Here is a 27,207-nt window from a genome sequence, read left to right as displayed (position 1 = left end):
AAATGTGTGGACTGGAGAAGTTTCTCTAAATCTGTGTATACATTACCATTACTGTGGGTAGTTGCTGTGTAACAGGAGCACTGGAAGGCTGGGGCAGGGGCCGTAGCTTACATGTAGATGGCCTGTCTAGCATGCATGAAACTCCCACTTAGATCCATCCACACCCCTGGGGGGAAAATCAAAACCAACTGACCAACCAACCAATCAACCAAAAGTGAAACAACAGATCTAGAATCATAGTAATTAGCCAAACTTATCAAGGGATACTACCATTCTGTAGTCTGGGTAAGACATGGTACCCCTGCTTCAATTATCGAATTTTTCTGTTGCTGGCACGAATAGCTAGTAGCTGGAAAGAGGATGGTTGAGTCAGTAAAGTGCCTGTTCTGCAAGCATAGGGACCTGAGTTCCTAGCCCAGCAGGGTGGAGTGGAGACAGGCAGATCTGTGGAGCTCATTGGCCAGCCTCACCAATATACACCATGGGTTCAGTAAGAGAGCCTGTCTTATAAAATAGGAGAGAGAGCAAGAGAAATCCTACACACAGATACACGCAGACAGACACACACCAGAATAACCAGCACATGGCACCAGTTAAAAGAGACAAAAATGTATTCTTTATCTGTCTCTTGGCTTCCTTGTTTCCATCCCTAGAGGAAGCCTTGGTAATCAAGTTACTTTATGTGGGTTCTGTATTACACATTGAGGTGTGTGCCCCAATTTATCTAAATGCCAGAGTGCATTCTGTGTCATTTTGCACATGTGAAAGTATATTTGTAATTTAAACACTTCCAAGTGGAAATATCATGTCAAAAGTCATAGGCATTTAGATTTTTGATAATTACCACATTGCTTCCCACAGAAGTTCTGATGATTTATATACTAATTTATGTTATGAGAAGTATGAAAGACACTCCTTTTCTGTACTCTTGCAAACAGGTTATTGTCAATTTTTTGATTGGTGCCTATCTGATAGATAAAAATATCTCATTGTTATTACAATTGTGTCTATCCTTGTCTAGACTGTCAACTTCTGGAGAGGTTTGTACTTGCAGTTTCCCAAATCCCCAGCTCTTTAAGGGAATACAAGCTGTGTGCTAGTCACTGAGATGCAGACAGCTAGTATCCTGAGAATGGCAGGCTATAGTGTGAAGACATGTAAACATTATTGTAATGTACTAGGTAGGGGCTACAACTGTAGGTGTGAGAAAATAACAAGAACAATAGGGAGTCCTCCTGGGCATTGAACACTCTTCAGACATTGTTGACTCTATGCCAGTTTGATCTACATTTCTCCTACATATGCAATTAAGCATCCTTTGATAAGTTTGAGTCATTTGACCCCTAGCACAAAGAGCTGTTCTTTACTATTTTGTTGAATTATTCATCTTTTTGTTACTACATTGTGAAAAGATTTCTCTTTCTGTAACAGGTAATATTCACCAGCTTGCCTTTTGCCTTAGTTGATGAACTTTCTTTTGTTTGCTTTTGCTGTGCTGTGTTTACAGTTTTCAACCCTTTTGGGTTTTGTGGGATCTGGATTCTGTATCCGAGTGTCAGATTGCCTTTCCTAGTTTGAATTATAAATCAATTGCCTTTATGTTCTCTTTTCGTACTTTTAAGATGTGTTTTTAAGAATGAATAAATCCATGGTCAGTCACAGTTGAAGAAAGAATTATCCTTTGCTTTAGAAATGGGACACTGGAAGTTTCTTATTCATATTACCTTGTCATCACTCCTAAATAAAACCTCCATCTTGTCAGGCGACACACTGAAGAAGCTTCCGTGGATTCTAGTATTGCCTCAGTATAAATGACATAGATCTCATGTTTTCTCAGGTTTGGAGCTGAACTTAGTCATCTTTACCATCTGGGGATGGTTGTTATGCCCACAACATATAGTTAATTAGCTATTAATTTGATTAGTATGCATTAAAAGCCTTCTACAGCATGTCCAAGCACTTGGTTGGTATTGACACTGTTGATATAGTGATAATCATTCTATATGTCTGGCAGGTTGTGGGCAAACATAACGATGCGAGCTGTCACACAGGTCGTTCGTTGTGTTCATCATGGAATACTGTTCTCTCTTCATGACAGAAGAGTAGCCCTTTATATCTTTGTCTATTATCTAGCACTGTCCCTTCTTTTGATGACAGTCATCCCCACCCTATAGGTAAAGAGATTCTCTGATCTTGTCATTTTCCTGTACAGGGGGGATAATACTAGAAATATATAACATCACAGGTACCCAGTTGAAGATTGACATAGAAACATGATGGTAGGTATTCCTGCTGCAGCAAAACATCTTTCCTTGTTAGCTTTAGGCTGAAAATGAAATTGGTACATTTATAATTACATGTCAAAGTGCTTCTCTGAGTGGCAGCATATTTTGTAAATATGAGAAAGCCACTGTGGGATGCGATATCAGCATGCTTTCATTATGTAATTTTTAGGGGAAATGTTAAAATGTTTCTAACAAATACCAAATACCAATTTGCCCACCATCCTGTCATATCAAAAATTTGTTATATTTACTCATGTATGTGTGTCTACAGATACATATGTATGCATATATATTTCTCTAATGAAACCTGTGTATTTCATGGTTTGATAGTATAACCCTTGCCTCCCCCCACACACTTTTTTTTTAAAGAAACACTCTTTGTAATCCAGCTGAAGCTCTCCCTATTGCTTTTGCTCTTAAGCATCCTTGCTGTGTCTCCCCAGCTATGCTGAGGCAACCAGCATTTGATGAGGGAAGCCACATGCTGGGAAAACAGTCTCTGCATGCAAGGAACACAGTGCCAAGGTGGCCTCCTCAGACTGTGGTGTGGAGCTGAGAGCTCCGTGGTAGGGAGCAGGGTGCTATTTCTAGGATTCTCTGCTCAGTGCATTTGGTGTCATGGTTTGTTTTAGGTGATTTCCTCCTACCTCCATCCAGCAAGTAACTCAGAGACAGTGTGTGTCGGGAGTGGTGCACACGGCTGTGATCCTGCTTCCGTGTCTGACTCAAAAGGAAGCTTTTCCTTCAGGAAGAAATGCATAGAATTGAAGGAAGATGCCCAGGGATGCCTGTTTCCCTCATTATCTGTCAAATCTGAGCATTGGGGACCCTTCCCAATCCGGTATAGCATTCCCATTCCAAAGGGAAGTCCCAGGACACATATTCTGAAGCCCTTAGTGGGATGCTGAGCTCCTGAGCGCCCCCTGGTGTCCATGGCAGCAGCTTGCTCTGTTTGCATTCATTACTGCCAACAGGAGGGAAGGAAATGTTAGAAGCTAGAGGGACAGGCAGCAGCTGGGGTGGAGAGTGAGGATCTATTCAGCGATTGTGTAAATAAGATGAGATATGTCTTGGCTCACTCACTCAATACGCTGCATCTGGCTTAGTGTGACTATCTGTTACCTTAATGTTCATCTCGGAAAGCTGTGCACCGCCTGAGAGGAGCTTTAAAATATGCAAGTACTTACTTGTCATGTTTCTGGTCTTCTAAGACAAAATATTAGCACGTTTAGAATTTAAGATTATCTTCTTCTGGTTTGAGTGTTCGAGCTGTTCTGTTTCATTGAAATAACCTCCAGTAAAGTACCAAGGCTTTAGAAGTGCAGTCCAGTGAATTGTTTAGTATTTATATGCCCGTATAACTCACTATCACCCAAACCAAATTACAGAACCTTTTCATTCTTGCCTCTTCTTCTCTTCCTCTTCTACCCCGTGGGAACCTCCCCAAAGGTGACCACGGTTTTAAGATCCCTCAACCAGTGATTAGTTTTGCCTGTTGGTAGACTGTAATGAATTAGACAGTATGAAATATTTTGTGTCTGTTTCTTACACTCAGCATTATGACTGTGAGGTTTGTGGTATTATGTGTACTCTGTGTGTGTGTGTGTGTGTGTGTGTGTGTGTGTGTGTGCCATGTGCGTGCATGGATGTGAAAGTGCACACATCATTCATGTGGGTGGGGTTAGGGGAAGATGTTAGGTATCCTACTGTATTACTCCCTATCTTGATTCCCCGGAGACTGAGTCTGGAGCTAGGTTGGTGATTAGCAGACCCCAGTAAGTCTCCTGCTTCCATCCCATTTCACCACCAGCCCCGGGCAGTCACACCCAGCTTTCGCTGTTAGTGCTGTAGACTGTGACTCAGGCCCTCATGCTCTTACCCACTGAGCTCTCTTCCCAGCCCCAGACTAGTTTTCGAAATAGCACTTAACTATTTAATAATGACAGCAAGTAATATTTTGCATAGTAGTCCTCAATCCATTAATTTTCCTCAAGATACCTCTCTGATGACACTTTTAGCATTAGACAGCTTTTGCAGATGGCGGAAGAGCTGCTCAGAGAAGCACCGCTCCAAGGTCCTGCTCCTGATCAGTGATGCCGGGACTACATCTAACTTTCTGGTTCATTCAGTCTCTTCGGTCATCATGAAGCCTGTGCCCTACCCTCTCTCATGGATGGTAGAAGACACAATAAGAGAATGAAAAGGATGAGAAGGGGGAGAGTCCTCCCCCTGAGTTTGCCTTTGGTTGGTGTTGAGCATGTAGTGTTTTTTTGAAGACTGACCAAAGCAATTTAAAGAGTCAAGCTAGTAACCCTGAGTCCTTGAATATCGTGTCGTGGACAGGAGAGAAAAGGAGACCCAACTAGGCAGGCAGCCACATGCAGGCGGTACCACTTATTGGAAAGTAGACTATTCATTCTGGTTCGGCACCCAGTTGCATACAGATTATGTGTTGGCTCAACGAGGTGGCTCTTTGCAGGCCCCTAAACATGTCACAGAAAAGATTTTCACTATATTGACATGGCCTGGGCTGTTTATTCTCTGAATATGGATCAGCCATTTCAGCTCTGCAAAGCCCAGTGCCTCTGGGGAGAAGTGACAGTCTGGGGAGTTCCGTGTCCTTCTCTTGGGCAGGCCTCAAGCATAGCTCAAACATCCTGGCACTATTGCTGTCTTGTTGATGGCCTTAGTTTTACTCTACGCGTCATATTTCCATTGTTAAGTGTTTTTGCTGTGGTTTCTACTGCTGTGACCAAACATCATGACCATAAAGCAAGTTGTGGAGGAAAGGGTTTATTCAGCTTACATTTCCACATCGCTGTTTATTAAAAAGGAAGTCAGGACTGCAACTCACACAGGGCAGGAAGCTGGAGGCAGGAGCTGATGCAGAGGCCATGGAGGGATGCTGCTTAGTAGCTTGCTCCCCATGGCTTGCTCAGCCTGCTTTCTTCTAGAACCCAGGACTATCAGCCCAGGGATGGCACCACCAACAATGGGCTGGGCCCTCCCCCACTGACCACTAATTGAGAAAAGTCTTATAGCTGGGTCTCGTGGAAGCATTTTCTCACCTGACACTTCTTCCTCTCTGATGATTCTGGCTTGTGTAAAGTTGACACATAAAACCAGCTAGTATATTAAGCCACCAGATTTGAGGTGACAAGAATCTGGGTTTCTTTTCCACCTAAAGAGGTTTGCTGATAGCCCCTATCTCTTGTACTGTATTTAAGTGGTACTGCAATGGCTAGTGTGTACATGATGGCATGTGCATATGAATCTCTACAAGCCTTTGTAGATCACAGTAGCCTCTAACTGAGACACTAGGAACTAGCATTTTAACAAGTGGGCTTAATTGTCACAAAGCCAAGACCGAGGATGGGGGAGTATGAACACCCAGTCTGGGGGACATCCAGAGGCCTCCAAACTTGGCTCAGAACCTCGGAGAGCTCCAGGTGTGGCTGCTCCATTTAGCTGGCAGGAGTTGCTTTAGTGCCAAGTGTACCATCCTGTTCAGGAAGGAGTTTTCTCATGTGCATGATAAAGGACTTGGTAGATTTGAGCCTAGATAATCTTGGGTTTATGGGTAGAGGTACAGTGAATCCTTTAAGCATGCGGGGAAGCTTCAGTTACCTCTAGAGCCTCAGGTAATATGCTTCAAGTGCCCTCCCTATAGTCATGGCACTGGCTCTTTGGGGGAGGCCAGAGGTGTCATCGTACATCTGGTCTGTGTCCACAGATGACTCTGCTTCTTTGTACCTTTGTACCTTGCTCTACTTTTGCATCCTGACTGTGTCACATTTGACTGTGTCTCAAAAGGAGCAACTGGAACCATCTATGAAAGAACTTCACAAGTAGAAAGTTGTGTTACTGGGACCTTCATCATCTGTTTGTAGATGATCCCGATAGGCACCTGTGATGTCAGAATTCAATGCAGGTACAATATGGGCCAACTTGCATTTGCATGGTAATTGGTGCTGTGGGGGTAGGATGCACATCATGCATTTCTAGCCAGAAGCAGCCATGGAGACTTGCAGGTTGCTGTGATTTAAAATTTTTTGAATGGAAAATTACGCCTGTGGTCTTTTGAAGCAACTAGAGATTTCAGAAGAATCACACATCAGTCATTTGTTTTAGAAATACCCCTGGTTGTGTTGTGGAGACTAAATTGGGAAGGGAAAGACTGGAGGTAGGTAAACATGTAACTGAAGCAGAGCTCTGAGAAGTGTGGCTGAAAGATGAACCTTGAGGCTGGTCAATTGCGGTTCTAATTCTGCTCATTTATTTAGTTCTCTGGGTGTATTATTCTGAGACCGTGACCTGTATACAATTGAGACACTGCTAACTAGGTAAAACCTCTAGGGTGGGCTTGGGCACATTGTGTACGGTCATATCAAATCTGTCATTTTAACTTCTAGCATACAGCTGGTGGTGCTGATAACATGCACAATGCCATGCAGCAACACTATTCTCAAAGCTCCAAACAAGAGTTCTATGAATATTAAATAATAACTTCCCATTTCATTTCCCGTACTCCTAGGTAACCTCTAACCTAATTCCTGAATGTACATATTTTAAAGATCTCATAGACATGAAATTGTGTATTTATCCTTTTTGTGTCTGGTATATTTCACTTGACGTATTTTAAGCTCATCTGTGTTGTGTTATATATCAGAGCTTCTTTTTTCAAGGCTGAGTACTATTCCATCGTATAGATGTACAACAGCCTGCGTATCCATTTATCTATTCATGACCCTTGCGTGTCTTTCTTACTTTGGCTATTATAAATAATGCTGTGGTCCTCATCTCTGCTTCCAATTTTTCATTCGTTTGTTTTTGTAGTATATCCCTGAGTAGAATTGTTGGGTCCTGTGGTAGTCTCTTTTTAACTCTAAGGAAGTACTACAGCATCTTCCACCATTCTATATTTTCTTCAGCCACGCAGAAAGGCTTCATTTCCCCCAAACCCTTGTCAGTTCCTGTTGTCTCTTTCTTTCCTTTCCTCTCTCCCCTTCCCCCTACCCTTCAATGCAAGATGTCTTAGCAATTTGAAAGGGTATTTCACTGTGGATTGTATTTCCATTTCCCTAATGACTAATGAGTGAGCATCCTGTCACAATCATACTGGCTTTTTGTACTTTGGAGAAATATCTAAGGCTTTTTTAAAATCTTTGTTTTCAAAACAATAGAGGAAGAAGAATGGAAAGAACCAGAGAGGAAGTGGTCAAGCCAGACTGGGAGTCTGGTTAGATAGGGGACAAATGCAGACCTTTTCAGCATAAGTAGACAGATAATGGGATGTCAAATAGAATGGACCTCCTACCCTATAAGACACAGTGTTGGAGGGGGGCATTGGCCTTCCATGGGCTGCACTGAGCCAAGGCATTGTTCAGGTTAGGAACTTGCAGAGTTCGCTGCCTTATCATCTACCCAATTGTTTTTGTTTTTGATTTTCTGGAAAAAGTATCTTCCACCTAAGAAACAACTTAAGAACTTTAGTCAAATATGAGCGAGTGTGGTGTGGGGATGGGAAAAGCAAAGGACTGTGGTATGTCTAGGCAAGCTTCTAGTTCTAGCTTTCTGTTACTTGCTTCCGATAGGTTGGTCCTTCACAACCAGCCTTCATGTTATGCTGCTTTACAGAACTGGGACCTGTGCACTGTTGAGAACCATAGCTTCTGAGACCTTCTACTGATGATTTTAGCACTATAATCTTTGTCCTCCTTGTCACCTCATCCCAGATATATGCTATTGACAGAAGGGTAATATCGCTACCATGGTCCACTGAATGACCATCTTGGAATTCCTCCGTGGCAAAGGTAGATGGTTGTTGTTAGCAACCATTAAAGAAATAAGTACGTTTGATGGCTTGCTCTCTTGTCTTCAAGAGCCATAGCCGGCTGGCAGCCATCATGTGGCTCAGGCAGACAGTGTTTGCAGATTGTCCCCTGATACCATCTGCCTGGGAGGCTACAGGAAACCCCAGCAACTGCTGTTATAGCAGGTGCTGGGGGCTGCTGAGGTGGGTGTCCTGGTACACATACACATACACACACACATGTATGCACACAGGCACATATGAGCAGCTTTGTGTGACATAGAGAGGTACTGCTGTTGGTGCGAGGCTGAGCTCTGCCTCCTTAGGGCTCAGGAATATCAGCCCAAGCTCTCAACCCAGCAGAGCCCTAGCCCAGTTGCTGGTTTCCGGTGGTAAAGGAGCAACAGAGGGCGAGACTATTATGAAGGAAGCTAGTGATTGGCTTAGGGGCGGAGGCAATGTTTTGACAAGCAGTGTTGTTTTCTTTCTACCTAGCCTTCTGACTCATTTTGTCAAGGGGACCAATCTAATTTCTTACCCTGCTGTTTTGAAAGCACACATGCCTTATCTGAGGCTTTCCTGCCATTCAGCCATGCTGGAAGGTCTAGCCCCTCTGAGCTTTAGTTTTGGACCTAAGTTAATATGATCATGGGCTCAGACAAGTGTAGAAATGACTTGGGGGATTTTGGGCTATTGATGATTTTGCAAAGAATTATCTGTTATTAAAGCAATATAAAAATATGTTGAGTATCCCTTACCCAGAGTACTTGGGACTAGAACCATTTCAGTTTTAGGATTAGAGGGGAGGCAGTCTTTGCATATACCCAGTGAGATACCATACAGTTAAGTTCCAAATCGAAAACATAAAAATAATTTGTTTCTTATATACACATAGGATGAGAACAGTTTGATACATGATTTTCAGTACACCTCTGGTTTTATCTGTAATCTATCACATGGGGTCTGGTGTGGAAATTTCCACTTGTGGCATCATGTCCATGCTCAAAAAGTTTTGCATTTGGAGCAGTTCATGTTTTATGAAAGGAACATTCAGTTTGTGACTATATTATGCATCAGGTTTCAAAGATTCAGATCTCTCACCACACACACACACACACACACACACACACACACACACACACACACATATGCTCTAACATTCTGTTTTATTCCTTTAAAAATTCATTTAAAAAATTTATGTACATTTGATGTTTGGCCTATGTGTAGGTCTGTGTGAAGGTGGCCAGATTCTCCGGAACTACAATTACAGGTAGTTGTAAGCTGCCATGTAGGTTCTGGGAATTGAACCTGGGTCCTCTGGAAGAGCAGCCAATACTCTTAACCACTGAGCCGTCTCTCCAGTCCCCAGCTTTATTCCTTTGATATAGGGTCTCTCATTGAACCTAGTGCTAGGCTGGTGCCTAGCCAGTCTCATCAATTGCCCTTTCTCTTCCCCGCCCCCTCATGTGTTGCTGGAGTTACTAGCACACATGCAGCAACACCAGACTTTTTACATGGGTTCTGGGGATTCTATCTCAGCTCTTCATGCTGACACAGCAAGCGCTCTTACTCACTGAGCCATTCCTTCAGCCCCAAGGTCCAGAGAATTAAAATTGCATTTTATGATTGATTATATGGCGGTCAGAGGACAGCTTTCTGGAGTTTGTTCTCTCCTTTACCTTGAGTGTCCTAGGAATTGAACTCAGGTCATTTAACAAGTTCCTTTACCCACTGAGCCATCTTTCTAGCCCCAAAAGCCAGATCTTGAATGAGTTTAGTAAGAGTTCACCTAGATGAAGGTCAGCAAACATTTACTATTAAAGGTCAGATATTTCAGGCTTCGTCTCTGTCTGTAACAACTTCTCAACTCCAAAATTAAAGCATCAAACCAGCCATAGAAAATACACATGAATGCATTTGTGTTAAAATGAAATTTTATTTACAAACTAGAGTGGTGGGCTGGAGCTTGTTGACATAAAATGAGAGTCATTTTTAAAGATTTTATTGGCTATTGTATTTATTTACATTTCAAATGTTATCCCTTTTCCCAGTTTCCCCTCCACAAACCTCCTATCCCATCCCCCCTCCCCCTGCCTCTATGAGAGTGCTCCCCTACCTGCCTACCCACTCTCACCTCAGTGCACTAGTATTCCCCTACTCTGGTCCATTGAGCCTCCACAGGGCCAAGGGGCTCCCCTCACACTAATGCCAGATAAAACCATAAAGCCATCCTCTGCTACATATGCAGCTGGAGCCATGCCTCCCCATCCGCATATATACCCTTTGGTTGGTGGTTTAGTCCCTGGGAGCTCTGGTGGGGTTTGGTTGGTTAATATTGTTCTTCTTATGGGGTTGCAAACCCCTTCAGCTCCTTCAGTCCTTCCCTAACTCCTCCATTGGGACTCCTGCTCAGTTTAATGGTTGGCTGTGAGCATCCGCATCTGCATTGGTCAGGCTCTTACAGAGCCTCTCAGGAGACAGCCATACCAGGTTCATGAGAAAATAATCTTGGGAAGTAGAGGGGGCAAGGGATCTGGAAGGGAGTGGGGGAAGGGGGAGGAGTTCAGATATGGGGGGAGATGGGGAGAAGTACAGAGGGTCAGGAATTTGAAAGGAGGTGTGTAGCAGTGGGAGAGGGGGGACAGGGGGTAGTGATAGTCATTATTTTTGTCTGTCATTTAGTTCTTATCCTCCCCCTCCCTCTACCCCTTCCCTCTGTTCAGGAATTAAAAAGCTTGAGGAACGGGAAGACTACAAATGCATTTAAATTATCTTTTGAGTTTAGTATAATTATGAGCATGGTGATGGTTTGTGGATGTAGTTTTGCTAAGCCTTTGTTGAGAAGAAGAGAAATCAGAGCTCTTTTGAAGTAAAGCATATGCTTGGCTGAGGCTTGACATAGTTGAAAAAAGTGAAAACAAGCCATAATTTAGAGTTATATGGTGGTATTCACATTTCACTTGTTCTCTTGTTGTTCACATGGAATGGCTCCAGTGGTATGAGGTAACCTTACTATACGAGGCATTGTTGCACTTTATAGGACTAGGTGTTTCTTCAACAAATATAAGAAGGAATCACACAAATTCAGACAATGGTGTTTGTCAAATGTGTTGTGATTATATGGTGTTATTATGGTTTATTTCCAGAGATAAAGAGGCATCCCAAAACTTCAGCCTATAAATACTTTCTTCCCTTTCTATGTCCTCACAGGAAATAAAGAAGGATATGAAGAAAGACCTTCTCTCTAACAAAGCTCCTGAGAAGCCCATGCATGATGTGTCCAGTGGAAACTCTTTGCTTTCTTCTGAAACCATTTTAAGAACCAATAAACGAGGTATGGCAAAATGGGAGAGCTTTTTCCTTACACATGGGCACATCTGGAATGTATGCATAATGTCAAATTGAGCATTCATGAAAAGCTGAGGAATTGCCTTTCTGGTTTTCAGTATAAAATTTGTACACACACACACACACACACACACACACACACAGTAAAAAGAGTTAATTTTTTTCAGAAGAAAGTAGAGTAAACTTGTAAATGCTTTTTCTAAGGGTTTAGCTTCAACCTTTATAGCCATTTGTATGGCTGAAAGGTGAGTCCACAGAAAGGCGAGTCCACAGAATGATAAAATACAGGCTAATCTGAGTGTGTCTGTCCATACCCTCCTTTGAATTATAATACACCCTATTGTTATCTGTCTCTTTAACTGCACAGCTCCCTAATCACAGACCCTGCCTCCTGGTATTTATAAGGAAGGATGTGCGAAGATATGGCTAGTATATCATCTAACCCCCAAATCTTTATCAATCTTCTTTTCCCCACTGTCGAGACACTAAGTCACTTTCAGGTACTAGTTTATTAATACTGCTTTGTTCACCACCTGCCCTGGTAATAACTATTTTTTGAATGATGTAAAAGAGACTAAGATTTCAGAGAGGGCTCTACTCAGTTCTGGACTGTTCCTGACCTTGGGTCAGCCAGGGCCACAGTGAGCTGAGAATGTTCAAAGAAGGTTAAACTTCAGCTGCCCTCTTTTCCTGGGCTTATTACTTCCTTAAAAAGGCATTGAGAGCTCTTCAAAACCAGCAGGAAGAAATGTATTAGCAAAGAGTTCCATTAACAAGAGACAGAATGCAAGTTTACATAACCACAGGGAAGAACAGCTAATCTTTCATAAAATTTAGACAGCATGAGAATTTGTCCAATAAACTACCCATTGATCCTAGCGCTGGTAGCATTGGCTTTGTGTCTCTTTCCCTTCTTGGCTCTTCCGCTGCCCCCATCCAGCTGCTCTGGGTTCCATTTCCTATTTTGAATTATTCACATGAAATATTGGCTAGATGCCTAAGTTGGTTAGCAACTATAGGGCTTTCTTTCTTCCCCTTCCTTTAAATCTCATTGTATCAAAGTTGGGGCTTTCCCATTTTAAGAATTTAGCTTATGTTACTATAAAACTATAGTCTTGCCAATGTGCCTCCTGAATTCTTTTTAAAAATATTTTTGACACAGTCTCACATACTGTGTCTTAAACAGTCTGACTGGTTTTAAACTTAACTCAGGCTAGTCCTGAACATTCCCTTGCCTCAATTCCAAAGTACTGGTATGGTACCATGCATAGCCTAAGATAACAATCTCAGCTCTTAATTTATGCATATAAATTCCCAAAGCTTAGAGGAGACTTTGAAGAGTTGGAGTTCTGTGGCTTCTGTGAGCTGTCCCCTTTATATGGCTCTGTTTAAGTCAGTGGGTCCAGCAATTCCATGCATACTGACCAGTAGCCAGGTCTTTCTGGTCAGCCCTGGTATTTTATCAAGTCAATATGAGACTTAAGATAATTAATTTCACAAGAGAAAGAAATAATTAAGGCCAAAAATGAAGGTAATTATCTGCATGGCTTCAGTGAAATTACATGAGAACTTTAAGTCAACTAAAGAGTAGAACTTTTCAGATAATTGTTTCTTTAGAACTGTAACTCTGGCTTTTGAGTTCCCCAAATGGAATCTCTTATTCACCAGAAAAATGAATTCCAAGGGGTGGTTTGCTTGACTTTTTAAAGCCTTCTACCTTAGCCCAACAGCTGGTTTAAGACCAAACTTTCATAGTTGGGGCTTTTACATGCTAAATGCCAGTAACTATGAGATCTGAACAGGCAAAGCCATCCTGTAACTAGGAAGGCCATAACAGCTCATCTCCATTCTGTTCCAGGCTTCACACTGACCTCTGGGGTCACCTGGGCCAAACATCAGTTCCCAGCTGAAGGGAGGCATTGTGTACCAGGATGGGTACTGTTTGGTCCTCCCCCACCCCATCAAAACTAACACTATTTTGCTCCTCCTTATAATAAACAGTGTGTGTGGTGGAGACTGATTGGCCTTGTCAGGCCAGATAAATAGTTCATTGTACTGATCTCAAAAGCTACATTTCTTTCCCACCCAAAATCAATGAAAAACAAAAACAAAAACAAAATACCACCCCACCCAAATAAAGAGCTGAGGCTAAATCTGTGAGAGGTCACTCTAGTACCTCTAAAACTACTGTCTAAAATTTTCAAGTTTTTGGACTTAAGTTATTGAAGCCCACTCCTCCCCTTTTGTTTCCAGCAAGCTTTGTTCTTAAAACCTTTAGGGTGCTTCAGTCTGTCATAGTTATGATTAAAAGAGGAGCTTGTTCTTGGGGTTTGATAGTCTGTTTTGATTCGCCAATGTGTGGGATCTTTCCTCAGGTATATGAATCTACCTTGTAACCCCACCTTGGACCCTGTGAGAATTTAGCAGAAAACACAAATTTCCTTCAACTTAGCTAAGGATAGGAGGGCTCTTTTCTTTCTATGAGTCTGGTCATTTGATTCAGGCCTAGAATTGGTTTAATGAAGAGGCCATTCTAGTCTGGTTCTGACTCTGAACTTGAACCCTGTCACTGGGGCCCCAAGCTGGAGACAGAGTTAACTGAAGATTACCCAGCTGTATCCAGCTGTTACTGTATTTTGTGATATTCCTTGCTTTGTGGCAATTGAAGACAGATTGGTTTTAGGACCTGACAATCTGGAGTAAACTTGCCTTCTCCTGAACAAGGGCAGGAGAACTCAGAGTCTAAAGGAAAGGGATAGAAGTACAAAGGATGAATATTAGGACCTGGCTAATGTGACATTTGCAGTTACTAAGGCTGATTTTTGGAGGGACAGGGATGACTCCTTGCGCTTACTGAGAAGAAGGGAGATGCAGTTAGAGTTCAGAGAGAAAGCCAACCATCCCAACTGGCTTGGCACCCATCAGCAGCCCATTTGAGCCTCTCGAACATTAGGCAGGTGAACCCTGTTTCCACTTCAGGTCACAGACAGGCCCAGATATGACTCCTTGGTTTGTATATTTTTTTCTGTCATTAAACCCATACAGAAGAAGGATAGGCCCTCCTAAATTAGAACTCAAATGGATAAAGGGAATTTTGTTGTTGTTGCTGTTGTTGTAGGTTTTTTTCAATGTTCAAAACATGAGTTGAGAAGCAAAATTGAATAAAATGGAAGTTTTAACAGTTATAAGCAAATATGTTCTCTCAGATGAACAGTTGGTTTTGAACATCTGAATGCTCTTTTGTACTTGAATTCAAAGCAAAAAAAAAAAAAAAATCCTTTGGTTTTGTCTGCAGAAGGCACTCCTGATCAGCTTTCTCCATGTGACGAATTATATATCGGAGCTGTAATCTAGACTTTATCTGACCTCGGTGAAGACCAGGCTTATGCCAGGTTCTGGCTTCTATGACTAGGAAGCCAGACAGGGAAGCTGTGTCTTAGCATTCCCTTCTTTGCTGCCTGTGATTTTGGACATTGTTCTTTGAAAATTTTTTTTCTGATAGACACCAGTGAACACTCTATAGCATGTGATTATTGCATGCCAACTACACACCCCATCTAGTGCCTGGTGCTTGTACGAAGACTAGAAAATCAACAGGCAGCTCTGCCCACAAGCCCTTCAGGCTGTCCGGCACATGGGAAATGTTGAGAGAGCACTGTCCAGTCCTTATATCTTTTTAAAGGACAAGGTGGGGGTATATCTCTTATTTACTCTTGTCATTCTTAATGTGAAGCCACTCGGTGGGTTTCTGGTTGGCTTTATGTGTCCTTGTTTCTATTTCCAGTTTATCATGAATTCAGTGTTTGGTAAGTGTCTATTGTATTTTGTGCATTTCTTATTCTTTGCTATTACTCCTGTTATTGTTATGCTCTTCTGATACAAAATGTATTTTATAATCATCTTTTTAAGCCGCTCTGCTACTTTGGCATCTGCCTTCTGAAAGATAAACTGCTTCTCACCATCTTTATTTAAGGTTATGCATTTGCACTTTAGTACCCTTTCCGGAGATAAATTCGCAAGGCTCTGACAGTTTTAAAGACGTTATTGGTAACAGGTCCAGCTCTGATGCTGTGAGGTGAGATCATGTGTCTCTCACACGAGATTCCAGTGAGGATTGGGGGGGAGAGAGGGTTGCTCCCTGTACGGATATGTGGATCTGACTTCATAGAACATCGCTCTGTGGGTTCTGTTCTGGTACATTTAATCCTCCTGAAAGATCGGACTCAAAGCCTTCCTTAACGGAAGGACCAAGAAATGCTCTCCTCTGGTGACACACGGTTGCTTTAAAGATCGGCATGGAAACCTTCAGAATTCATTTTGCATGTGGATGGGTGGTACTTGCATGCCCTTCACATTAATATGGGCCTCCCGTTTGCCACACAGAAGTGCTCTCCATTTGAGACTACTGCCTGGAGCTATCCAAAGAATTTAACTAATGTTTAGCCTTCTTTTCCTTGTATCAGCAATGGTCATTTTGGTCCCTAAACAGGTCTGGCCAAGTGACCACTCTCTCCTGTCTCTTTTTATGAAATGGAAATGTCTTTTTTTAAGGCTTCCATTTCTTCATCATTTACCTTGGCTGCCTGGGATAATACAGCAATGGACCAATTGTCCATTGGACTGATTCATGAGACTCTGGGTGAGGGTGAGAGTTTGTGCATATGTGTGTAGATATGCACATGCTGGCATGGAAAGCACATCATGGCTCAGAGGCCCAATGGCATGGAAAAAGAGTTTTTGAGACAATGTCTCCTTATGAAGCCCAGGCTTACCTCAGATTCACTAGGGACTCCCTTGTTTCACTCTCCTGAATGCTCAATGCTTGGATTCCAAGCATGCACCACCAGGCATGGCTGGCGTGGATCTTGAAGGCCTTGGGCTCTTTGTTGGAAATAATCTGTAAACAAAGGATACAGAAAGTGTTTGGGGATTTAGCTCAGTGGTAGAGTGCTTAATGCTGGTCACTGTCCTTCCCTTTGGGGAAAATAACACAAAGCAAAACCAGACTAACTCATTTGGCTTCCTGGTGATCTGTTATTTAAGGTCTATGCAAAACCTGTGGTTTTGCTGGTAGAAAGGAGGAAGCTTTTTTCCTTTCAAATATGAATTTCCCTGTGGCTAACTGGGTATCTAAAAATGTGGCATTTTGTGTCAGATTTTCCTTGATCCATTTAAATCCCATGTTGATCTCACCTGGAGAGCTAGCTGTTATGGACCTACAGAGGAAGAGTTAAGAGAAGACATCCATGTTGTGTGGAAGGTATTGATCATCACCAAAGTTGATCTTTCCCAAGGAAAGGGAGAAATTGGAAGTAAGGGAGTAGGAAAGAGTCATTTCATAACATGCACGCGCGCATGCGTGTACACACAAAATATCTGTATATGTACCTGCACTTCTTCCAGAAGCCTCTCCATTCAGAGACCTCGTAACTATTAGCCCTGACCATAGTTCTAGAATGCTTTTATGGAAGCCCATGTTAGGTTGATGGTAGATAATGTGCTTTCCTTGCTCATTCATTAGCGAGTAGCACTGCCAGTCCAGCCTAGGGATACAACTGTAGAAAGAAGCTCTGTGGAGGGTTGTTGCTATTGCACATCTGTGCTTTGTGTCTGTGTGTGTGTGTGTGTGTGTGTGTGTGTGTGTGTGTGTGTGTAAGTCATTGACAAAATTGGTATTTAGAATTGCTCTTATATATACCCCTTTAAATCCTGTGTCCAGTCCCCAAGACATTAACACTACATAGAGTGACAAATATCCCACCATGCTCATACTGGATTTCCACCCAAGTCAGTCCCTAAAAGACACTTGATGTGGGTTTGAAGTGGTGGCACCACCTGGTGGCTTTCTGAGGAAACTTCTCCTCTTGCTCACCTTTGGCTCCCCAGACCCAATATTTCATCCACCTCAGACCCACAGCTTCTCATTGTAGGTAAACATTCCCTTTAGCTCGCTGCTTTCCTGTCTAAGATTTGCTAATTGGGCTCAGAATCTGTGTCATGATCTGAAGTGGAAACTTAAGGGTTCTCTGGAAAGTCGGTTGTGTTGGATGGTGTTTTGCTGACTTTCCAGAGAACCCTTGAGTTTCTACCTCAATGATCCTGGCACTACCTGTGAGTCTTCCACTAACCAGGATGGTCTTCAATTAAGAATTATATATAGGGGCTGGAGAGATGGCTCAAAGGTTAAGGGCACTGACTGCTCTCCCAGCGGTCCTCAGTTCAATTCCCAGCAACCACATGGTGGCTCAAGAATTATATATAGCCAGAATCTCCAGCACTTGGGAGGCAGAGGTAGGCTCGCTCCCCCCTCCCTCTCCCTCCCTCCCTTCTTCCTTCCCCCCTCGTGTGTGTGTGTGTGTGTGTGTGTGTGTGTGTGTGTGTGTGCATGTGCGCTAATCTTCTTAATAAATTCTGTCTGTTTCTATGTTTTGAAATAAACTCTCACAATGTATTCCAAACTGGCCTAGAATTTACTGTGCAGCCCAAGCTGGCTTCGAACTGGTGACCATCCTCTTCCCTCAGCCTCCTGAGTGCTGGCATTATAGGCATGAGCTATCAAACTCAGCTATTTTTGATAACTATTAAAAAAGCAGAGACACCTATAGGCATGAGTTTAGGTACAGATATTAATTTAGACAAAGCAAACCTTCATGCTGAAGTCCCTGGAGGTGAGCCAAAGCTGCCTCCTCACGGCTCCAAGTGCTCTTAATTACTTCTTCACATCTTGTTGAACCTGTGTTTCCTCCAAGGAGAAATATTTTTATTACTCATGTTGTTTTCAGTTGCCAGCAGGCGATGGAAAGGGAAAGGCCAGCTGTCTTTGCTGGCCTCATGTTGGTTTGTAAATTCTGTATACAACCTCTTCTTGCCTGGTTCAAATCATCCCCAGTTTGGATATTAGGGACCATGATTATTTTGATAAGTCAAAATGTCTGCTTTGAACTCTTACGACTTTTTTTCTTTTTTTGTATGTTTTTGTTCTTGTTGATAAAGTTGCTGATGTGCCTTATTTCAGCTGTCCCCCTGGGTTAGTCTGGGAACTTAAGGACCATGTACAACTTAGTTCCTGTGGGAAAATGCATTTAGAGGTACCAACCCTCTGCAGAAAACACAGCAGACATCTAAATTCTTGTTTGACATTTTAATACTTCTGGCAATGAAGCCTTGACTTGGGAAAGTCATTAGGGATTGTCGGCCCTTCTGCACCAAGAGCAAACTTCAGCTGTACCAAGCAACACAGACTCTGACATAATCCAATCAGAACATTGTGCTCTGGGGGCAGGACTTCCTTACATTATATTGTACCATCATGTAGAGTTCTTAGTTTTCTTAGACCTGAGTACTCAAGTTTGTCCAAATAAGCTGTGTTGGGGCTGGAAATATGGCTCAGTCAGTGAAGTGCTTGCCACAGAAGCATGAGGACCAGAGCACCCATGGTGGTCAATACCTGTAATTTCAGTGCTGGAGACAGAAGGATTTCAGGAGATTGCTGGCCTACATAATCCAGTGAGCTTTGGGTTCAGTGGAAGATGCTGTGTCAAAAAGCAAGATGGAGCTGAGTATGGTTGCACCTGCCTTTAACTCTAGCACTTCTGAGGCGGAAGCAGGCAAGTTTGTATTAGTTTGAGGCTCACTTGATCCATACAGTGAATTCCAGGCCAGCCAGGGATACATAGTTTCAACCAACCAACCAACTGACCGACCAACTGACCAACTGACCAACCGACCAACCAACCAACCAACCAACCAACCAACCAACCGACCAACCAACCAATCAACCAACCGACCAACTGACCAACTGACCAACCGACCAACTGACATCTGACCAACTGACCAACCGACCACCTGACAACTGACCAACCGACCAACTGACCAACTGACCAACCAACCGACCAACCAACCAATCAACCAACCACCAACTGACCAACTGACAACTGACCAACTGACCAACCGACCAACTGACAACTGACCAACCGACCAACCGACCAACCGACCAACCGACCAACCGACCAACCCGACCAACCGACCAACCGACCAACCGACCAACCGACCAACCGACCAACCGACCAACCGACCAACCGACCAACCGACCAACCAACCAACCAACCAACCCGACCAACCAACCAACCAACCAACCAACCAACCGACCAACTGACCAACCCAACCAACCAACCAACCAACCAACCAACCAACCAACCAACCAACCGACCAACCAACCGACCAACCAACCAACCAAGGAGGACTAGTGATAGTCGATAATCCTTTATGTTGACCTCTAGCCTCCATATACATGTGCACCCATGTGCATGTGTACCTATACATGTGTGCATGCACACACAAACACAAAGCATCAGTAATGTAAAATGTAGTACTGCTTTGTGTTTCTATGTGGTAAGAAGGCAACTTTGCACCAAGTATGGCATATTCAGACAGAAACCAGGCTATGTGTGTTGTGTAGACTTCCAACTAGGAAATGCTTCACACAAGAGACACGAGATGAGACAGATGTGCAGTGAGGGGGAGGAAATTACCTGTCTGATTGTATTTCAGCTGTATTATTGACATCCTCTTAGGGACTGACAAACACATTAACATATTGCATCCTCTCTGATGCCCCGTGGTAAAGAAACCTGTGTGTGACCGACTCACTCTAGCTGGCACTCCCCTGTGAGATGTGCCAGGCTTCCACAGCAGGGCAGAGGGTTTGCTAATCATCTCTAAACCAAGACCCCGGGGGATTTTAAGTCAGAGTGGAAAAGGAAGAAGTGGCTGACAAGCACTTCTAAAGCTGGTGGCCGTGAAACTGGAGTTAGATGTCTCTTGGAGAGAACAGTCCATGAATGTGAAACTAGAAGCTCAGTGTTTGAGTTTTGTAAGTGACAAGCAGGAAAGAATCTCTCTCTTGTCCCTCAGTAATTTGTTGGGGCATATGTGCTGCCATTACTGTTTCCATCAGCAAAAGTAAGAGAGCAGCCAGCAGCTTCCCCTGCATGTTCCTGTGTGTGAGAAGGAACATGTGTGGGGGTGGAGTGGGGTGAGCCTGGCCTGCATGATCCATTCATGTTTCTCTGAGGACCTGCAGCAACAGGGCCTTCTTTCAGAGTGGCTGTTGGAAGGCTCCACACTCAATTCCTGTGGTACGGGCAGTTTCTGTGGAACTTGAGACAGATTCTATACTTATCTGTTTGCCAGTTTTCTCGTCATTAAAACATAGCTACTATTCTTTGTTAATTCCTTGGGCAATTTTGAGTAGTGAAAATAAGGGCAAAGGATAGGTGTTGGACTGCAGAGATAGCTCAGTCCGTAATGTGTTTGCCTCGCAAGCACAAAGACCCAATTTTAGTCCCCAGAAGCCATGTAAAGCAGCTTGGTATGGTGGCTTGTATTTATAACGCCAGTGCTGGGGAAGCCTGGTGTTTGTTGGCCAGCCAGCCTAGCCTACTTAAAAAGTTCCTGGTCAGTGAGCATTCCAGGCGTGTTTTAAAAACAAGGTGGCTGTTACCCAAGGAATATGCTTGTGATTATCCTCTGGTCTCCATGTACTTAAACTCCACACGAACTCAAACAAACATAAGCATACACACATATACACACATATACACACTCACGAAGACACACACACACACACACACACACACACAGAGAGAGAGAGAGAGAGAGAGAGAGAGAGAGAGAGAGAGAGAGAGAGAGAGAGAGAGAGTCAGAGACACAGAAGGAATGAGAATATGAATGAGTATTAGTTTGGAAGAGGTCATAAAGTAAGTAGTAGTCATTACTAAACGTGATAACTTGTAAGACCCCAAAATGTTGGGAAGACATTAGAGATTTGTGGAAAATAGTAATAGAGTTGTCCATAAAATAGCCAATGATCAGATGCACATAGAATATTCTCCATGGTGAACCGGATGCTATGCTGTTAATTTCAATAAACTTGAAAAAATTGACATCATACCAAGCATGTTGTCTGGCCACAATAGAATTAAATTGTAAATCAACAACATAAGGAAATTGGGGAAATTCACAAATCTATGAACAGCATATTTCTAAATAACCCATGAGTCAAAGAATTCACAAATTCTAAAATACTGAAAGTGAATGAAACAAAAATAAGATTAAAAGTGAATTTCCTGAAGAATAGAGTTGTTAATACCTATATTTAAGAAGGAGTCTTTAACCTAACTTTGTACCTTACAGGAGGAGGAAAGCCAGGCATGGTGGTGCCTGTCTTTGTTCCCAACACTTGGGAGGCAGAGGTATTCGGATCTCTGTGAGTTCAAGGCCATCCTGGTCTTCAGAGTGAATTCCAGGACAGCTAGGGCTACACAAAGAAACCCTGTCTTGAAAAAGAAAAAAAAACCTGAGAGAAAATCAAAATGAACAGGCAGAAAGATGAACAAAGCCTACAGTGGAAAGAAATGAAAGACAACAGAAAAACAACGTAGAAATCAATCAAGTGGAGGTTGCTTCTTAGCTGGATGTGGTGACTCAGAGCTGTAATCTTTGCACTTAGTAGGGGGAGTCAGGCAGATCATAAATTCAAGGTTATCCTTGACTACATAGAGAGTTTGAGTTTAAGGCCACCTGGGCTATATAATAAGATCTTGTCTCAAAATAAAATAAAACAAAACATACAATAAAAGGTAGTTCTATGGGCTGGTTGACAGAATTGATAAATGTTTAATTATAGTGATCAAGAAAGAAGTTCTAAATCCCCACATGAGAAATTAAAAAGGACATACCTGTCAATCATAAGAGACATTAAAAGGGCTGCAAGGGACTATTATCAATAATTGGTACAGTATTGATGGAACTTTAAAGTGGAACAAGCAGTTTGGAAAACTAGTGTGGATCACAATGGTCCTGCCTTTGCGTCCTGAGTGCAGTTAGTTTAATTTCCATAGATTTCAAACCTCTCACTTCTGTATAATCCAGAAATTGATGCCCTGGTAAAATTAGAACCTACATATTCACAATGTATATACATGCATGCATACATACATACATACATACATACATACATACATATATACATACATTGTACTTGGTTATTCCTAGCAGCATTATTCATAATAATCCCCAAGGAGAGACAACACAGATGTTCGGCACCTGACGCATAGTAAATGAACAAGCTTTGGTACTAAAACAAAGCTGATGCTGATAGAAGGAAGCCACACACACAAGATCACACATTATTTGATTCCATTTATGTGAACTACCCAGAATAAACAGATTCCTAGAGACAGAAAGTTGATTAATATCGGCCTGGACCCTGGAGATGGGAATGAGGACACCTGCTAATGAACATGAGGTTTCATTTGGGGATGATGGAAATGTTCCAAAATTAGATTGTTGGGTTGGCTGTATAATTCTGTGAATATATAAAACCCATTTAATTATATACTTGAAAAGGGTGAATTTTATGTTACATAAATTATATTCTCAATGAAGCCGTTAAAAAAGGAAATCAGCACATGGAGTGGTGTTACAGTGCAGCTCCTTGGTGGTGCCTGGCTGTCTGTCTGCCTGTTTTCTTCTCTGTGCTGCTGCGTCCCATCCCCCCCAGCTGAGGGCTGTGATATGCCATTCCTTTTATTTAAGTCTTTAAAATAATATATTTCTCAGTGAGAATATATATATATATATATTTTATTCAATCAGTTGCCTAGGAGATAGTGAGTCTAGGGGATCAAAATGACACTGTTTTGCTAGAGATGACCTAAATATTAGATAATCGATTTGAGAAAGGCAGAGAACTGACTGTGGCCTCCCATTGTTCATTTCTTGAGGAAAAAAAATGAGATTGCCTGTAAATCAAAAGCCAAACCTCTTATAGTCTACTTTCTGCGCTTCCTGGAGAGAGTCTGTGTCGGAAAGGCAAGAATCCCATTTAGGTTTCCAATTTGTCCTGCCATTGTCCCTAACTCTGCACTGACTATTTGTGCTCATAAGTCTTTATCTGCGGCATTGATGATTTCTTTAGGAAATATGCTTAGATGTGGAATTACCAGACAAAGCCATGCATTCACTGCATGGTACTTTGATCCATTATTATCGAATTCATTTCCTGATGCTCACAACTAGTTCTCCATCTCCCCCTACCAGCCGTCGGAGATGCTTTGTAAAGCTTTAGGCTTGTATTTCTCTAATTAGTGCAGTGCTTGAATAGTTTTCTTTCTGTCATTAATTATTTATTAGTATTTGCTGTTTATATAAAGATCTTTCTAGTTTCTTTTTTAATATCACTTTCTCACTCATGGCCCGTTTTGTGTCGTGGTTTGATCGCTTTTCAATTTTTTCTATTGCATTTGTAGGAACAGTACATTTCTATACATCTAATCTGTAGAAACATACTTTTCATATAGACAAGTATATTTAATGCTTTTGTAATTCCCCTAAGTAAATTCTCAGCTACTTTTTTTGGTAGTAGCTTCATTTTTAATTTTGACTTTTTCTGCATAGAAATTTCAATATATGGGACTGGTATACAAATTGATTGTTAATTTGGAATGGGCACTTTTTCAGATCGTTTATAGAACAGCTCTTCCCTATGGATTTTTGATACTTCATTTATCGTAGACCACTATTTCCCTGGACCTTCAGTTTAATGTCATTAACTTGTCTCAACATTCTTGCAACATATTCTTAATTACAGGGCTTTATAATACATCTCAGTATATAGTATAGCACAGTTTTGTCTTTTCTATTATCACTCTTCATTTGGAAAGACATCTGATCTTGGGACTAGGAAATGGCTTGTCGGTAACATGAGGACCTGAGTTTGATTCTCAGAACTCAAGATTTGAAAACAAAAATCTGTGTGTGGTTAGATGCACTTGTAATCCTAGTGTTGGGGAGGCAGAATACATAGATCCCCTTGGGACTCTCTGGCCAACCAGTCTAGCCTACTTTGTACCTTCTAGGCTGTTGAGAGACCTTTCCTGAAAAATACAAGGTTGATCTCTGGCTTCCATATGTACACATGTACATGTATGCCCCCCCACAGACCAATAAAGTTTTTACTATTGCTATTTTTTATGATAAATTAGTGTTGGAATTTTGATTTCAATCTTATTAAAATTAAAGGGCAATATTGAAAGAATTGGTATCATCCCAACTTCTTTGCTTATGAGTTTCTTATTAGCATACAAATTTTCTTTAGATACAAGTATATAAAGCCTTCTCTCCCCTACTCTTCTTTTCAGACATTGTGGTCAATTAATTCTTGCAAACAAAAACATATCCACTCCAGCATTCTAAACACTTGATCCTGGCTGTCCACTTCAGTCCAGTGCCCAACTTTTACCTGCAGCCTTCTTCCTTCTGATAGTTAGTCTTAAGCAGGTTGTAGACATTGTTGCCTTTTTAAAATGGAATTTCTCTCTACTTAAGTGTTTTTTAAACAATATTAATATATAGATTTTAACTTTTGACTGTTTCTCTTATAATATACCTTTGTGAAACAATCTTAGAGTTGAAAATAGTGAGGGTAGAGTTAGTATATATCAGTTTTAGCTCTCAGGAGGTGGGCCAGGCAAAATTATAAAATGCTGGATTTTTAAATTTATTTTCAAGATAGGATTCCTACATGTAGTCCTGGTAGTCCTGGAACTCAGTCTGTAGACCAGGCTGGCCTTGAACTCACAGAGATCCACCTGCCTCTGCTTCATAAATGTTGGGATTAAAGATATGTGCCACCACTGCCCAGCAAATGCTGGAGTTTATAAACAGCATTTTAGAAACAAAAATCTCTTAACTTGGATAGAACTTCACAATGTGCATATGTATGCATACACACATGCACATGTGCAGATTAACTTCACATGTGTGTCTGCATCTACTTTAATCCCATGAGGAATGTTAAGGGAAGTATCATAGTTGGTCCATTTTAAACATACATTGATCTTAAGCTCCCTGAAGGAGAACGCTTCATGTCATTTCTCTTAGAACCAACTGACCCTGTTGAAGGAATTGTGCACTTAAACTTAGATGCATCAACTCTTTTGGGAAAAGTTAGCAAAAGGAAAAAATCAGAGGAGCAGTAGTCTTCCTAAGTTATCTGTGTAGAAAAGAAGCTGTTAAGGCAAGCCCTCTGGTAGGTTTTTCTATCCCAGTGATCAGCTCTGAACATGGATATAAGAGTAACACTAAATGGGCTCATCAGGTTTGTGTGTGTGTGTGTGTGTGTGTGTGTGTGTGTGTGTGTGTGTGTACATATATGCATTTGTATGCATGCCTGTATGTATGTGTAAATATGTGTGTGTGTGTGTGTGTGTGTGTGTGTTTAACAACTAAAGAAGAAGAGGTGAATTTGCAAGTGAATGGGGAGCATGGGAGGGTTTGGAGGGGAGAAATGATGTAAATGAAGTACTCATATATGAATTCTTTAAAAAGTAATTTAAAAACTGTAAGAAGAGCTGTTAAAATTCTGCCATTCAGAGAACGGATCGTTGGTTCCTGAGTGCTGAGGGAGAGGGGAGACTCAATAAGCAGCTGGTTGGTAAAGTGGATCTTGAGGCTAAGGAGGGAACCTAGTTCCTGGCCTGATAAATGGTAGTTGAGTAATAGAGTATGCAAAGGCAAATGCAGTTCCACAGGAGGAAATCTGAACCAGAAGTCACATCACTGGAGTCATATTATGGCCATTGGAGCCAATGATATGGTAAATGCTTGAAGAGGAAACCCCAGAATTGTTCACATTGGCTTTAAGATACAAGTGAGAGAATATGTCCAGGGCGAGGGAAGGCTTTGACTTCATGCCATCACTTTGTTGTTATCGTTATTATTCTGTGTATGTGTGTGTATGGTATATATCAATGTGGGTGTGTGCACACATGCATGCTGGTGTGCACATTGTGGAGGCCAGAAGTCAGCCTTGGATGTCTTCCCTGATTGCTCCCGTTTTATTTTTTGAGACAGCCTCTCATAGAACCTGGGACTTGTCACTTTGACTCAGCTGGCTGACCAGTGCACCACCTGGTCTGCCTATCTCCATTTCCTCAGGGCTGGGGCTCCAGACAGTGCTACTGAGCCTAGCTTTTACATAGGTGGTTTGAGCTTAGGTCCTCATGCATGTGTGACAGACTCCTTAACAGCTAAACCATCTTCCCAGCTCCATGCCATCGTTTTAATGTGTTTTTGATCTTATACCCTTTCCCAGGGTATTCTAAATGAATGTGTATACTTCGTTCATTTTCCAACAGATACATGCACACTCTTCTCTTTTCATTGGAATTCATGGGTCAGACTTATATCCCCTTTCCTGTCTGAGCTTCTGTTTGATCTGGTGATGTTTGTCATCACCTTTGTCAGGAACAGGGTGGGTGTTAGTTTAATTTCTGTTGCTGCAAAAAACACCATAGCCAAAAACAACTTAGGAGAAAATGGCTTATTTACTCTTCCATTTCCACATCATAGTCCATCATTGAGGGAAGCCAGGACATGAAGTCAAGTAGCAGCAGAGGCAGAAACCACGGAGGAATGTTGCTTACTGGCTTGCTGGGTTTGCTTCCTTTTGTCTACAACCTCGGAGCACTTACCCAGGGGTGATAGGGCCCACAGTGGGCTGGCCCCTCTTACATCAATCATTAATCAAGAGACTGTCCCACAGATTTGCTTGCAGGTCAGTCTGATGGAGGCACTTCCTCCTCGTGAGTTCTCTCTTTTCCGATATGTATAGGTTTGCGTCAAGTTGACAAAAACTAATCAGTACAGGGAGGCAAAGTCACAATAGTAAGCAGGAGGCAGTTGGGTGATTGGATCATG

At 42.1% G+C, this 27,207-nt stretch overlaps 1 protein-coding gene across 6 annotated transcripts in view; it reads left to right on the top strand.

Moving 5' to 3' along the window:
- The window catches only part of Sh3kbp1 (SH3 domain containing kinase binding protein 1), a 347,694-nt gene that overhangs the window by 118,541 nt on the left and 201,946 nt on the right, over window positions 1-27,207 (top strand). For all 6 annotated transcript variants that reach the window (XM_032890004.1, XM_032890006.1, XM_032890007.1 and 3 more), the window contains exon 3: window positions 11,308-11,431. In XM_032890004.1, the coding sequence (XP_032745895.1) occupies window positions 11,308-11,431 (124 nt within the window). The remainder of the gene's footprint in view (window positions 1-11,307; window positions 11,432-27,207) is intronic.

Source organism: Rattus rattus, chromosome X, assembly GCF_011064425.1.
Source record: "Rattus rattus isolate New Zealand chromosome X, Rrattus_CSIRO_v1, whole genome shotgun sequence".
NCBI classification, from domain to species: Eukaryota; Metazoa; Chordata; class Mammalia; order Rodentia; family Muridae; genus Rattus; species Rattus rattus.
The sequence above is the reverse complement of the archived record's forward strand: the minus strand, read 5'-3'. Positions and strand labels throughout refer to the sequence as shown.